The sequence below is a fragment of the Blastomyces gilchristii genome, assembly GCF_000003855.2.
Source record: "Blastomyces gilchristii SLH14081 genomic scaffold supercont1.1, whole genome shotgun sequence".
Classification (NCBI taxonomy): domain Eukaryota; kingdom Fungi; phylum Ascomycota; class Eurotiomycetes; order Onygenales; family Ajellomycetaceae; genus Blastomyces; species Blastomyces gilchristii.
The window spans coordinates 7878574-7892597 of record NW_003101682.1 but is presented as its reverse complement, the minus strand read 5'-3'; the positions used below and the strand labels follow the sequence as shown (position 1 = coordinate 7892597).

Below are 14024 nucleotides of genomic sequence, written 5' to 3'. Positions count from 1 at the left end.
AGTTCAATATCTATCATGGTACACATTCGAGTCCGTGACCTCCTGTGTTTACCTTTACTACAAGGCTCTTTGCAAGATAAATTCTTCAAATACTTTCTTAACGACTAGTTCATCCTCATCCACTTGAAACGAAGATGTGAGTACTCTGTCTTTTCCGGAAAGACATGACCCCTTACTAACCCGTCGCTATTTGGAAGACGGACCAACAGAAAAGAAGCATCTTCCTTCTAAAACAATCCTCCCGAGAGCATACCTCAGGTTGTCAACTGGACGAGAGAGAATCTATTCCACCAACCACGCACGCCAGGCACTATGTGTATCAACTATATCACCATCAGCATAACCGCTGGTCAAACAGTTACGACGTCCAACATCACGGAATGTGAGCGAAAGCCCGCTGGCAAGAGTCCGTCTGAATGTCCCAGATACAAGGAGATCCAAGCCGCATCGAGCCGTAAGAAGAATGGGCTTCCCGAGTGGTCCAAGAAAGCACCAGGAGAGGCGAAATGAGGGCGGTGTTTTATTAGCCACGCGCGCTCCTGTTCAGATTTGCTGTTGTTGTTCCATGGAAGAGGAGTAGGGAGTCTTTCATATTGTTACGGGCCCTGGGCGGCCGTGCTAAGGGGCCTTCACAGATCAGATCCATCAGATCGTATGTCATCCTTTTACTACATATCAATGAATAAGAGAAGCTTCATCTTATAATCATATTATCTGATCTATATAACTGGTATTATAATATCACGGCAGCATCACTGATCCTTCTTCTACTTAAGATTAATATTCGATAAAACTATTACCAAGTAGAATCACTAAATTAAAAAATTTCTAGAGTAGTTTTATATAGTTTCTAGCTATCGGAGTCGGTGCAACAAATTGGGCTAAACTCTTGGCGGCGCTCGGCGCCAAACTACCCCCGCTATCTTCCGTACTTAGCGCCTAGCTAAATGATAACTAGCAGCGATGGATTGTTGTTACTTGAACAGCAAAGGCCACTGCGTGGGAGCTTTTCATGACGACCCGAATTCGGTTCAGGTGCTGAGTTACATATCTAACCAACCAGGAGGTTTGCAGGTGAGATGAAGCACTGAGAGTCATTAGGCTGATGATTCTATCAGAGTAAATCAAGTTCAGATCAGTGATCTTGGATGAGATCAATGATTTCACTGAGCTTAAAGGTCTGTGAAACTTAACTAGAAAATCTCATGTGATATAGCTCTGAGTTTCACACTGCTGCTTAGATTAATTACTCATTCAATATGTTTTCTTTCAGTCTTATTATAAGTATATATCAATCTGTTCAGAGCTTGAATTTGTTAATGATCTTTTGTCTTTAAAGTGTATATATATGATCATTATGATGTTTCAGCAGATTATTTTTCACAATGATTTAGAAAAATTGACTGAAGAGAAGAAGGAAAGATTAGTTGCAAGCCACTGCTCTTACATTTTGAGAATAGCTTAGAGCTGATAAGTCTTATTAAGTATTTGAATTATGAAGCATTTGAATTATGATGCTGCACAGTGATAAGACCTTGTTCTGAATGTGATCAAGAAGTTCTCATTAGAAAACTCAAGAAAACTGTTCTTCATGTGAGATAATATTGACAAATGATTCTGAGATCTCATCATGAAGATGACCAGTCTGGGTTCTGGGAGAAGAATCACATGTATAGTGAGTGAGTAATGAAGATCATACCTGCAGCCTGATCTTCTGAGAGCCTCTATACTTGGGGGTTTCTACATCTGGGGGCCTCTATACTCAGAGATATCTATACCTGAGAGTCTCTATACCCGGGGATCTCTTTACCCAAGGAGCTTCTATACTCTAAGAGACTCTATCTCCAGGGGGGGTTTCTAGCTGAGAATGTTGCGGGATCTGTGAGTCTGAAAGCCAAGACTGACTAACTCATATATAATAATATGCTAACTGCATTAAAACTAGTGTAACTAATTAGCGTGTTGTCTATAATGAGTAAGTTACTACGTGGAATTAAGCTTTTCCACCAAAAAATCCATTTGACTCAAATGTCAGTTATGTCACTATTCAGATTAATTTATAGGCCATAGTTATATAAGCTGCCGTAACAAGGAAGGAATTCTGCAGCTCTCAGTATTATTAGTACATAGGAAAAGTTTTAAAATAGTAATATGCAGAAAACACTGGGGCAAGAGAGCTTGATCGCTACCCAGACTATACTGGTAGTTAAGGGGCTGAACCATTCCATATATGTAACAAGAATTGAGTTTTCTTAATATAGCAATAATTGTAGTGGGCTAGTGGTCGCGCAACGAGGTGTCTCAGCAGTTGAGTTGGGCAGTGAAAGAATGAGTCGGACGATAGTTCATCAGAATCCGAAAGTTTATGGGATTCGAGGGGGATATATCGGAGTTCAAGGGCTATATTTTATATTTGTTGGAGAGTTTTATATATTATAGAAAAGGAGACCTAGCATCTATTTTCTCGCCGCTAGTCTGTGGAGATTATTGATGCCATTATCCTGCCGTTACCACTGTCTATTATCATCACCCTAGACACTACTACTGGCTACTGTTACACTTTCATCCACTGTCGACTCGAGCTTGACCTCCTACGGCGGGAGGGCGGGCGGGAAGATGGAAGCCGTCGTGCCTCTCGAGCTGGTGGAAAGAGGCTCGGAGCTGTACCATGATCGTGACGATGAAGATGAATATAAAGACGTCGACGACGACGATGATGATGATGGCTATGCATCACCGCAACTACACAAGCCTTCAATGAACAAGCGAAACCGTTCTCTGCACGCTTCCTGCCTTGCTTGTTGTAGCAAATCCGCCAAATCGCCGAGGAAAGGGCGGCGGAGGACGGGGCGCCTGCTGCTGTATTGCATCGTGGGCTGTTTGACTGTGCTGTTGGTGTTTCCCCTCCCGCTTGTTTAGTGAAATACATACATCTCCCCTATCATTTAATCCCTTGGTCACTCTAGAAACATTTATTCTTTCCCTATCTGTTACGAACCCCGCTTGATGCGTCTGTTGAGAACCAGACGCTGGCGAAAGTGGACAAAGGCACTGAATATGGCTGACACTGGCACCAACAATAGAGGACTGGTCCAATTTGTCGCTCTGACCCTGGGGGCCTTCGTATCCTTCTTCCCCAGTGATATCGAGAGGGCTATTGCTCGCTCAGGTCGACCCGGCCAGCCAGGCGAGTATCTTTCTCATGCGCCTAATGATACCACGGATGGTGTTATTCCTATCCCCTGCCATTCTCACAACGACTATTGGCGGCCCGTACCATTGTTTTCTGCCCTTGAGGCCGGCTGCATCAGTGTAGAGGCAGACATCTGGCTCTTCGATGGCGATCTCTTCGTGGGCCATACCACAGGGTCTCTCGCTCCGGATAAGACTTTGACGAAGATGTATATCGACCCCCTTGTTGAGATCTTAGAAAAGCAGAACCCTATTGCTCATTTCCATCCGAATCCCAATAAACCACCAAATGGTGTTTTTGATACAAAGCCCTCGCAGACCCTCGTCCTGCTCATCGATTTCAAGAACAAAGGAGCCGATGCTTGGCCATATCTCCTTTCTCAACTGTCCCCACTGCGTGATCGGGGGTATCTTACTTATTTCAATGGAACAAGTGTGACCGAAGGCCCAGTAACAGTAGTTGCGACAGGAAAAGCGCATTTTGAAAACATTACCGCCAATGATACATATAGAGATGTCTTTTTCGACGCCCCACTCGATAAGCTGGCGAAGGATGCGATCATAGGAAGTGCGCAACAATCCTCAAACCTAGGCATTCTCGACGATGAGGAGCTCGAAGTCGACGAGTTGGATATCGTTAGGTCCCGCCGCAATCAACAGAATAAAACTCCAAAACGATATGAGCCCCGACCCGTAGACGCCTCTCCCACTAGAGTCCACAGAAACGAAGAAGGATCCAACCCATATGTCTACAATCCCAAGAACAGCTACTATGCTTCCGTCTCATTCAGAAAGTCTATCGGATTCCCCTGGAGTTTTCGCCTCAGCCACAGCCAGCTAGACCTGCTCAGAGCCCAGGTGCGCGGTGCACACCAACGTGGTCTTAAAGTGCGCTACTGGTCCACTCCTAGTTGGCCGCGTAGCTTGCGGAATTACCTCTGGACTGTGCTGATTAGGGAAGGCGTGGATATTTTGAACGTCGACGATTTGAGAAGCGCGGCGAAAATGGATTGGGGCGAGAGTACGTTGTTGCAATGACGAATGTCAAATAAATAGTTGGGGGTTTGGTTTTGGTTGCGTTGGTTCCTTAATCCTCGCTTTCTTGGATGCTTGTGAGCATTTTGTGCGCGCTCTTATTAGATCTGGATAGACGAACTCTTGGCTATACTTGTACTACATAGGGGATTTTCTGCTCCTTTTGTTTTCCTTTTTTGGATTTTGATTAACTGGGTTGAGGGCGTTTGGGTTCGTTCATTATGATTTTGATATCCGGAATGTGGGTCTGCGAGATATCGGTCTCTTCATTTTGCTCCCCCTACCTAGTACTTATATACTAGTGGTATGCAACCTTGGATTAGATTTTATGTTCTCTCATGTTTGGCGCTTCATGGGATGGTGGCCTCATGAACTCTACATTGGATATATGACCGCTTAACTTGCATAGAGTTTTCCCATTTCGACTGTAAGTGCAACCTAGGGGGGCTTTGGTCTTTGGTTATGACCCGAATTGTTCTATAGAACATGTGAGCAAATAGTTGCCCACGTGTTAATTTTCTTGCGTCTCGCGCTGGTTTTGGCTAATCCTGTTTATGCAACAAGGCCTGCTTGAAATATATACAGACGAAGAAACGAAGGCGATGGATAATTCTCCGCATAGCCACTTTTTGCATGGTCGAAACATTCGACGAAAAAAAAAAAAAATTACAAACAACCCACTGCCTCCGTCCCAAACTCCCCCACCAGGCTCCCTTCCCTCCTCACCAACTCCCCCAACCACTCTTTCGCGCTCTCAAAATCCTTCGCTCCAAACTTCACAAGAACGAAATTTGATCGCACGCGCGACGCCGTCCATGTTACGGGGGGCGGCTCGGAGGCTGTGCCGCTGACGGTAGACGTAGTAGTAGCAGCATTCGATGCAGCCCAATTTCGCCCGCCAATACGTGGTAATGAGGAGAATTCTTTCATCATGAAGGAGGCGAGGGAATCGAAGAGGGGTCCGTGGAGGATTAGGGTTCCCACGATCCCGTGCGGGCGTGTGCGTGCTTGGATAGAGAGGGGTGAAGGGGTGAGGGAGGTGTCGTAGGGTGGTTGGAGTTGGGATGCGGATGATGGTTGCGGTGGTGGTATTGGATGAAAATCCAGGTTGGGAAGAGGTACTAAATTCCCCTCTTCATCCTCTACGTATCTTGTTTCGTCTTCCAGGACGACGGTGTCGCGGAGGAGCAGTTTGCGTTCGCCCGTGGACGGGTCCTCGGACCAGACTTCGCTCCGCCCCTTCCAGGAGTTGAAGTTCCAGTCTTCACCACGCGCTGACCGGCCTTGGCTGACCCAGTCGAGGACACAAAGACTTGGTCCGTAGTTGTTTTCGGCATTCGAGTCCCCCGAAGGCTTGTCCTGTAGAAGCGTGAAGCGCAGTAGCTGCTCATACTGGCTATCTTGGAACGGCTGTGACGGGTCAGGGATATAGCAGAGACCGGTCTGGTTGCTCAGTTTCACATCCAGTATCTGACTACTTTTGGATCGTGAAGAGTCTCTATCGCGCTCTAAATATTCAATATTAACGCCTCTGGCATCGCCATCTGCATGCCACTGTTGGTTGGCGCTGAGGTTTTGGATGACGGGCTGGCCGCCTCCGTCCGACGCCCTCGTCCGTTCTGTCTTATATATCTTCGTGCTTCCTTGCGGGGTTGTCATCACCAATCTCGTGCGCGGTAGCAGGGTGATCGAGACATCGATGTGGTCACCGGGAAGCAACCCACCGCCATAAGTGAGCAGGTAGAGATGGACGGGGATGGATGCACATTCCGGATATTTGGAATTGAGGGGTGTTGCGGGAGTCCGGTTAAGAATCTTTAGAGGGTATTGATAAGACAGCTGCGAGATGGTTGTAACACAAGGCGGGAGTACAGAGAGGACAACCTCCCCTTTGCCTGGAGCGGCGTGGTTTGTTGCGAAGGGGGAAGCGAAGGGGGTCTTTGGAACATTTGGTGAACGTATGGTTTCCTTCGGTGGAAGGGTAGTGAATGTCTTGTACATCTTTGTTCTTAGTTTATCAATCGGATATATAGGAAAAGATTAAATTAATCTGAGAGCGAGATATTGAAACTATTTAGTATTCCTCAGTCGATTTATATCCTACACACAGAGCCCAAGGGAGGCGACGATGTGGCGGTAACCGCGTTTGACTTTTCATCGTGGAGCACATCAAAGAAGGGATCCATCGCCATTCATCAATAATCCAATATTGAGAAAGCTGTTGGAGCGGCCGGTGTCAATCCGCTTTTTAGCCTTCGTCGTCGAGGCCGAATGTTGGAAGTTGGCAGAAAATGTTACAGGTACAGAATATAACCTAGGTCATCGAAACGGGCTGGTACGGCCGGAGGGTAACTTGGCCATGATTACACCGCCAAAATAGCCGTGTTCTGGTTTTACGACGTAAGTATGACGCTGCTGGGACCTTTGTTCCTCCAAGTTGGCCTAGGGTACCGCACTGCTGGGCTGTGCAAATGTTGCAATCTTGTAACCTAGGTAAATTATTTTGATACAAATACTATATCGTACACTAGCGCCATGCCATCCGTACTGGCTGTCCCAAAGGGGAAATGTCGCAGCAGCCAATCCTCTGTCGTCGCGTTTGCTAGAAAAGCGAACAGTTGAATCCTCACATTGACCCGCGACGCTCGGTTTGATATCTTCCCAACTTGGACCGCTGTCTACCATCAATGTCGTGTCTCCTATCCACGAATAACGACTTATTCCTCGCCCACTGTTGACCCTACCCCCACCCAACGCGTTACCGCTCGCCGCACTTCGATTCTGCCCAAAGTCGCGTCCTGGCCTGATCCTCGGAAACAAAAAAGTCCACGCGCAATACAACAATCAGCCCCACTGATTTCTGGACTAGAGACAAGCCATTCTGCCGTCGCATAGAATAAAAAAATGGAGGTGTCCGCTCAGGGTGATGAGCGTGACTCGAGTCCGCTTACGGAGCCCAGTGAGAGCGCCAACTCACCACCCCCAAATGCGAGTAGTAGGAGGAGGTCTGGGCGGGTGAAACGGAAACCGGAACCTTTTTCATTTGCTGCTTACAGCTCGAGTCGCCCGTCGCAGGCCGGTAGAACAACCAAGCGGAAGCGTACTGCTCAGCAGGAAGACGGGGATAAGGACGAGGATGATAACGACGCGTCCGATGCGGAAGAGAGTGGGGCTGAGGATGGAAAAGAAGAGGAAGACGAAGACGACCAGGACGAAAGTGAGGATGATGCGCCTGATGAGGAAGAACTTAAGGAACGGAGGAAGGCGGCACGAAAGAAGGCAGCTGCTAAGAAGAAGAATAATGCATCCAAAGGACCCAAGCAATCCAAGAAGCCCGGCGCTAAGCGGAAGGCGAAGAAACCAAGAATTACCAATGGCCTCACGACTGAACTTACTATTCGCCCTGCTGTCAATGGGGCTCAGCTGGTATCTAGGTCCAAAAAGCCGCGGGCAAGACAGAGTGATTTTGCGGATGAGGATGGCCTCTATGGTAGGGATAGCTCAACCCTATTGCTCGATCGATTCCTTAAAATTTTTACTAACACGCTCTTTGTTTTAGCTGAGGTTTTTGCCCGAGGTCACACTACCGATGCTGTCGCTGCAGAGTGGCTTACAAAGTACGAGCAGCACAATATCAAGGGGATGACCGATCTGGTTAATTTTATCTTGAGGTGTACTGGAACGGACTTGAAGGTGGACGACCACGATATTGAAGACGTTGACAATGTTGCGAACCGTTTAAATGACCTCCAAGAAGAATACCAAGCGCAGAGCATCACCGAATACCCCCTTATTTCGAAAATCAAAAAATTCAAGTCCTTCCAATACATCTTAACCAGCTTTTTCAGTTCTCTCATCCAAACCATCCATAGCTCATCAGTCCTATACACTGATTCTGCCCTTGTTGAAAACATCCAAGTTTGGGTAACGTCAATGTCGTCCGCCCCTATTCGACCTTTCAGACATACCGCTACGATAATTTCGCTAGCCATCGTGACGACGTTGTGCAATGTTGCTAGAGAAGTATCCTTAACCGTGTCGAATACTCGAAAGCAATTGGATACAGAGAAGAAGAAGAAGTCAGTGAATAAAGGCAGAGCTGATGCGATGCAATCCAAGGTCCAAGAAGGGGAGAAAAAACTGCAAGTTATTGACAGCTGGCTTGGTGACTGCTTTGATACTGTTTTCGTTCATCGCTACAGAGATGTCGATCCAAAAATTCGAGCAGAGTGCGTCAACGCACTTGGAGGGTGGGTTAATACATATAGACAAATGTTTTTCGACGGCCAATATTTGCGATATTTGGGTTGGGTCCTTTCGGATACAGTTGCCCATACGAGATCTGTTGTGGTGAACCAGCTCCATCGACTCTACCAGAACAAGGATAACATTGCCGGGCTCCGCGCTTTCACGGAGCGATTCCGCCCGCGGATCGTGGAGATGGCCACTAGAGATGCCGAACCCAGCGTCCGCTGTGCTGTTGTGGAGTTGTTGGATTTGATTCGGGAGGCTGGATTGCTTGAACCGGATGATATCGACGGCGTTGGGCGACTTGTTTTCGATAGCGAGCCACGCGTGCGCAAAGCCGCTGGTAGATTCTTCGTGGAGAATATCCAGGACGTCTACGACACTCTTACTGAGAGTATGGAGGAAGAGCTACACGAAGCGTTTGTCGATGACGATGACGAGGATAATTTCGAAACACCTCGCCCCTCTTGGATCAAATACAAATGTTTAGCGGACGTTCTTCAGGTGTATGATGGCCAGGAACCCGCCGTTCCGGCTGAGCAGGATATTTCATTATCACGAATGAGTCTTAATGGCCGCGTTGATTCGAGATTCGTCCTCGCGACAGAATCTATATATTCTCATTTTGGGGAGCTCCACCAATGGGAACATTTGGCTGGGTACCTCCTTTATGACCACTCTCAGATCCCAGAGACCTCGAACGATGAAGATTCCACTACTACAGTAAAGAAGCTATACAAATTAAGTGAAGGCCAGGAGGGGATCTTGCTGGAAGTCTTAAGCTGCGCAGTGAAACTACATATCATGGACATCGGCAAATCCGATACAGATAAGAAGGGTAGAAAGACCAAATTGTTGGTAGAGAGGATGGAGGATCGACAGGAATCTATTGCCCACAGTCTATCTCAGATCATCCCCCAACTCCTGAATAAGTTTGGGTCAGCACCTGAGGCTGCTTCTGCTATTCTACGGCTAGAGCATTTAGTCGACCTCAACTTGATCCAGGATCTTCAGAAGGATGCGGCTGCGTATTCAGACCTCATTGGCAATATCAACAAGCAGTTTTTGACACATTCGGACCAGGCTGTCCTTACCGAAGCTACAGTGGCCTTCTTACATGCACGCACTTCCGACGAGCTTAGAGAAGCTATGGAATCCAAAGTGCAGGAGCTCTGGGATGACACCATTGAAACTTTACGTACGCTATCCGTAACCAAAGGCACGGAAGAATCGCCCGCTCTCTCCATTAGTGTTCTTACTGCTTTGTCCAATACAGTGACGCGGATTTCGAACCTCGCAAGTGTATCTGACTGCAGTTCCATCCTGGAAGCCGAGTGCCGTGCTTCCTCTAAGAAACAAAAAGCCTCAACGGAAGCCGCTGTCGATATTATTCTCAACTTAAGCAAACGAGGTCTTCGAGCAGAAGACTCTGATGAGGAGATAGAGAGGTTGGAATTGGAGCTTGCGACCAACACTTTTAAAACCCTTCTTGTCTATTTTATGTGGAAGGTACGGTTCGTAAGAACTGCCCTATCATCACGGGACCCATCTTTCGATACTGAATTTTTTGATTCGCTTGCTGCCCGTCGAGATGCGTTCGTGGCAGTCCTCACAGCTATAATGCAAGGACGCTCGGGCCTTGATGAGCTCAGAGTCTCCACCGCGCTAACCCTACTTGACCTCCAAACCGTGTTTGGGACGCTTCGTAATTCAGGAGCAGGAGCAGATAACTCTATCCCTTCACTAGATGATGAAGTTGCTCTCCAAATCCAAAGCTTGGTGCAATCAATCAGTCCAGAGACTCAAGCTCTAATTTCCCGTATGCACGACACGGCCGAACGGACATTCGCTAAAAAGTCTCGACGAAAGCTGGAGGCCGCCGAAGTCGCGGACGATGATGAGCCTATGGACTCACCGTCAGATATCAATAGTAGTCCATCAGATGATGACGACGATGATGACGAGGCTGACGAGGAAACACGGGAGATATTGGCTGCCAATCGAGTCCGGAGTGTGTTGTTAGCCGAGCAGAAATTATGCCAACTCACGGGCAAGATGGTCCTTGCTATCGTTGGTGGTGTGCTCGATGGTCCCGGGCGACAAAGTGGGAAGCTGAGACAGAAGCTACTACGGAACAAGAGCCGTCTCGGACAGAATTACAAGGAAGTTGTGGCGTTTCTTGACGTTGGGAAGTCTCTGGGGCGGAGAGTTGCGTCAGCGAAGGACAAGGTTAGGGTTAATGGGGCTGGACCTTCTGGCGCTGCATCGAAGAAGAATAATGGGAAAATGAAGTCTGCGGAGATGGTTGAAGATGACGACGATGAGGAAGAGCAAGCGGCGCAGGCGGAAGAAGATGAGGAAGATGACTTAGTGGCACGAGGGCTTGTTGATGAGGAGGAGGAGGACGAGGGCCCTCACATGGGAACAGCTGATGAAGATTTGGAACTGACTCCGCCCCCTGACGAAATTGACGATGATGTGATGGGAGATTAAATTTTAAAAGAGGTAGGAAAACACGAGCTTGGGCGACCGTAATATATGATGAATCTTTTGCTTTTCTTTCCCCCTTCTCTCTGCTTCAATTCCGCCCTGGTTTATTTTCCCTAGCCTGCCTGGACATATTTTTCCTCTTTAGTCAGGCTTCACTTCTATTCAAACTTGTACTTGAGCATGTACTTAATTTACTTCCTTCTCCCCTGCCATTTCTTGTCTTGTATCGCCATTTTTTTTCTCTTTTTTATGGATGGGGGCAGCTGAACGGGCGGTGGAGGGTCGCTGATTTTGTGATCTTGTGGTGTTTTCCCCCTTCCTCTTTATATTCCCACGTATAGTTTTCATGAAATTCTTCATTCTTATGATGTGTCCATAGCTTGTGTTTCGCCATATAAATACAATACCTATGTCATTCTTTCAGTTTACTTGTCTTCTCCCTCCGAATATAACCTCGTACATTTTCTGCGCTGAACCTAGGGCAACTGATAGATATCATGTTTTTGTAGCAGCTATTAAAATCTGTTGAAATTTCTGTTTAAAATAGCTATTAAGTGCTGTCACTATTCTCTAATCTCTCTATTTATTATAGAAAAACCAACTTTTCTGAGCAAAATGCTCTGTAACATGACCTCACATGATATCACATGCATCTTATTAAATTCATGAACAGCTGGCTCTGCTGCTCTGCACCTGTATAACTCTTATATTAATCTTCACTCTTTTCTTTATAGATATTTTCTATTGTATTTACATTCTTTATACTCTTCTCTCTACATTCATTACAATCTATACATTCATTAATACACTCTATTTATTATAGAAAAACTTACTTTTCTATGTAAAAACACTGTAATGTGACATTATATACATCTTATCAGAAATATTTAAATACTCTAATCTGACTTATACAGCTTAAATCAATCTTTAAATCTTCATTCTTTTTATCATTCTACTTTTTTTATACATTCTCTACAGTATTTACATTCTTTATACTTTTCTCTATATTCATTTTATTAAATGCTTTATAATATAATCTTATGTGATATCTGTGGAAGGTGTAAAGCTTGTGTGATTGAAAGATTGCTAGCTTTGTGGGAAGTTATATGGTGGAAGGATTAGTAAGCCAGATCATGTGACCTGACACCCCCACTCACCAGAGTAACTATACATGATGCTATATACAAAATTCACCTTTAAATCAAGTACAAGTACTAAAAATGACTGGAAAATGTGAAGTAATGAAAAACCAGTCATGATATACATCATTTTTTATCCCTCTATCCCTTCATCTTCATAATCTCCTTCCAACGCGTATATTTCAACATTTCAAGTGGTTTAGTAAGCCCATTCACCGCGTTCTCAGCAGATGGAACATATCAGATAGATATCTTGTTCTTGCAGACAAGATTCTGAAGGATGTGGAAACAGACCTCTATATGCTTCAAGCAGCGTGAAATTGCTTCAGAAGAGGATAGCTCTATGGCGGACTTATTATCGGCATGGATTGTATAAGCCAGACCATTGACTGTGGTGGGAATGAGATGATCATCAGCATCCAGATTGTTGAGGTGGGATGGGATGAAGCCAGCGTCTTCTAGAAGCTCTCGGAGACAGACAAGCTCATATGCAGCCTTGGAGGATGCAATATATTCGGCCTCTGTTGATGACTTGGAGATCCCTGTTTGCTGGCAGCTCCGCCATGCAACGGGGCCACCTGCCATGTAGATGATATAACCGGTGGTTGAACGGGATCCTGGATCCCTACCGGCCCAATCGGCATCTGCATATGCTACAGGTTCAATTTCAGCACCTCTGTGATAGGTTATACCCTTATTGATTGAACCCTGTAGATATCAGAGCATATGCTTGTATGCAGCCCAGTTCTTTGATGTAGACTGAGAGCTGAATCATTCAAGGAATTCTGCAGTGAAGCTCATATCAGGATGTGTATTGAATGCAAGATATTGTAGAGATCTGATACTAGATTGATAGAACTGTAGGATAAATTCTGCTGTGTATACAATTGATTTCTCATCATCATTCATGAAATTGACATTCTTCTTCATAGAAGTGAATGTAGAATGACAGTCATTCATTGAGAACTTCTTCAGAAGATTCCTTATAAAGAGAGATTAGAACAATGTTAATGAAGTTGAATCTCTATCAATCTTTATTTCTAGATAGCAGTTGAAATCCTCTACATTCTTGATCTCATAATTAGCAGCAATTTCAGCTTTGGCCCAGTTCAGATCTTTGATTTTCAGGTTGTAGAGACAGACATTATTCATGTAGATAATTATATAGATCTGTCTTTCATTGTGAATAAATAGTTCAGCATCATAGAGACTGACACAGAAGCCTGAGTATAATAGCATCTTTCACAGCTTCTTATATTATAAGAGTGCTGTCTGCTTAAGACTGTAGAGTTTCTGCATCAACTCACACACAAGATCATCATAATCTTTATGAAATTCTGTGAGTTGATTCATATATATCTGTTCATCAGCAGGCAGTTGAGTATTCAAAAATGCAGTCATCATATCAATCTATAGAACATATCATCCCTGAGATGCTGAGATTGTCATGAGAGCTTGTGAGATGAATGTAGAGATGATGAGTACAAAGATTCTTAAGTAATTGACTTTCTTCTATTAAAGATTTCTGCAGACAACTCAGCAGGTCTTATAGTAGATAACATCACTCATATTATTGAACTTTTTGTCAAATACTCATTGACTGCAGAGGACACTCATTTATGATGTTCTCTCAATCAGTTATCAGATCTCTATCTGTTTTAAACAGTTGATCTCTTTAACACAGGTCTTGTAATAATACTTTCATTTCATGAAAGCTTTGATGTGTGTGAGGTTTTTCAGAATCAAGAGTGCAGCAATCTTGAGATTAGTGAGCAGATCTTCAAGACTGTCTCTCACTGAAGATTCTCTCACTGTAGTAATATCTCTTATAGATATCAGAGAATTATCTGATTCAACTGTGAGTTCTGAGAAGTTCAGTGTATTCTGCACTAAAAAGGTAGATATTCTCACAGAGATATC

The 14024-nt window shown here is 45.2% G+C and overlaps 4 protein-coding genes across 4 annotated transcripts; 3 read left to right on the top strand and 1 right to left on the bottom strand.

Annotated features, from left to right (window-relative positions):
* The first annotated feature begins 112 nt into the window (after nucleotides 1–112).
* BDBG_16207 (uncharacterized protein) lies at nucleotides 113–747 on the top strand. Its single transcript, XM_031724205.1, has 2 exons — nucleotides 113–136; nucleotides 198–747. The coding sequence occupies exon 2, from the start codon at nucleotides 313–315 to the stop codon at nucleotides 508–510; it is 198 nt and encodes a 65-aa protein (XP_031576069.1). The 5' UTR covers nucleotides 113–136; nucleotides 198–312; the 3' UTR covers nucleotides 511–747.
* A 1307-nt stretch (nucleotides 748–2054) lies between these two features.
* On the top strand, nucleotides 2055–6300 carry BDBG_00835 (uncharacterized protein). The gene is made up of 3 exons (XM_002629543.2): nucleotides 2055–2891; nucleotides 3084–4654; nucleotides 4792–6300. The coding sequence occupies exons 1-2, from the start codon at nucleotides 2617–2619 to the stop codon at nucleotides 4228–4230; spliced, it is 1422 nt and encodes a 473-aa protein (XP_002629589.1). The 5' UTR covers nucleotides 2055–2616; the 3' UTR covers nucleotides 4231–4654; nucleotides 4792–6300.
* On the bottom strand, nucleotides 2399–6538 carry BDBG_00834 (urease accessory protein UreD). The gene is made up of 2 exons (XM_031720072.1): nucleotides 3278–6538; nucleotides 2399–3208 (listed from the first exon to the last, which is right to left on the bottom strand). Exon 1 carries the CDS (start codon nucleotides 6226–6228, stop codon nucleotides 4894–4896), a length of 1335 nt encoding a protein of 444 aa, XP_031576068.1. The 5' UTR covers nucleotides 6229–6538; the 3' UTR covers nucleotides 2399–3208; nucleotides 3278–4893.
* A 274-nt stretch (nucleotides 6539–6812) lies between these two features.
* BDBG_00833 (cohesin complex subunit SA-1/2) lies at nucleotides 6813–11584 on the top strand. The gene is made up of 2 exons (XM_031720071.1): nucleotides 6813–7717; nucleotides 7787–11584. The coding sequence occupies exons 1-2, from the start codon at nucleotides 7132–7134 to the stop codon at nucleotides 10966–10968; spliced, it is 3768 nt and encodes a 1255-aa protein (XP_031576067.1). The 5' UTR covers nucleotides 6813–7131; the 3' UTR covers nucleotides 10969–11584.
* Nucleotides 11585–14024: the final 2440 nt, after the last annotated feature.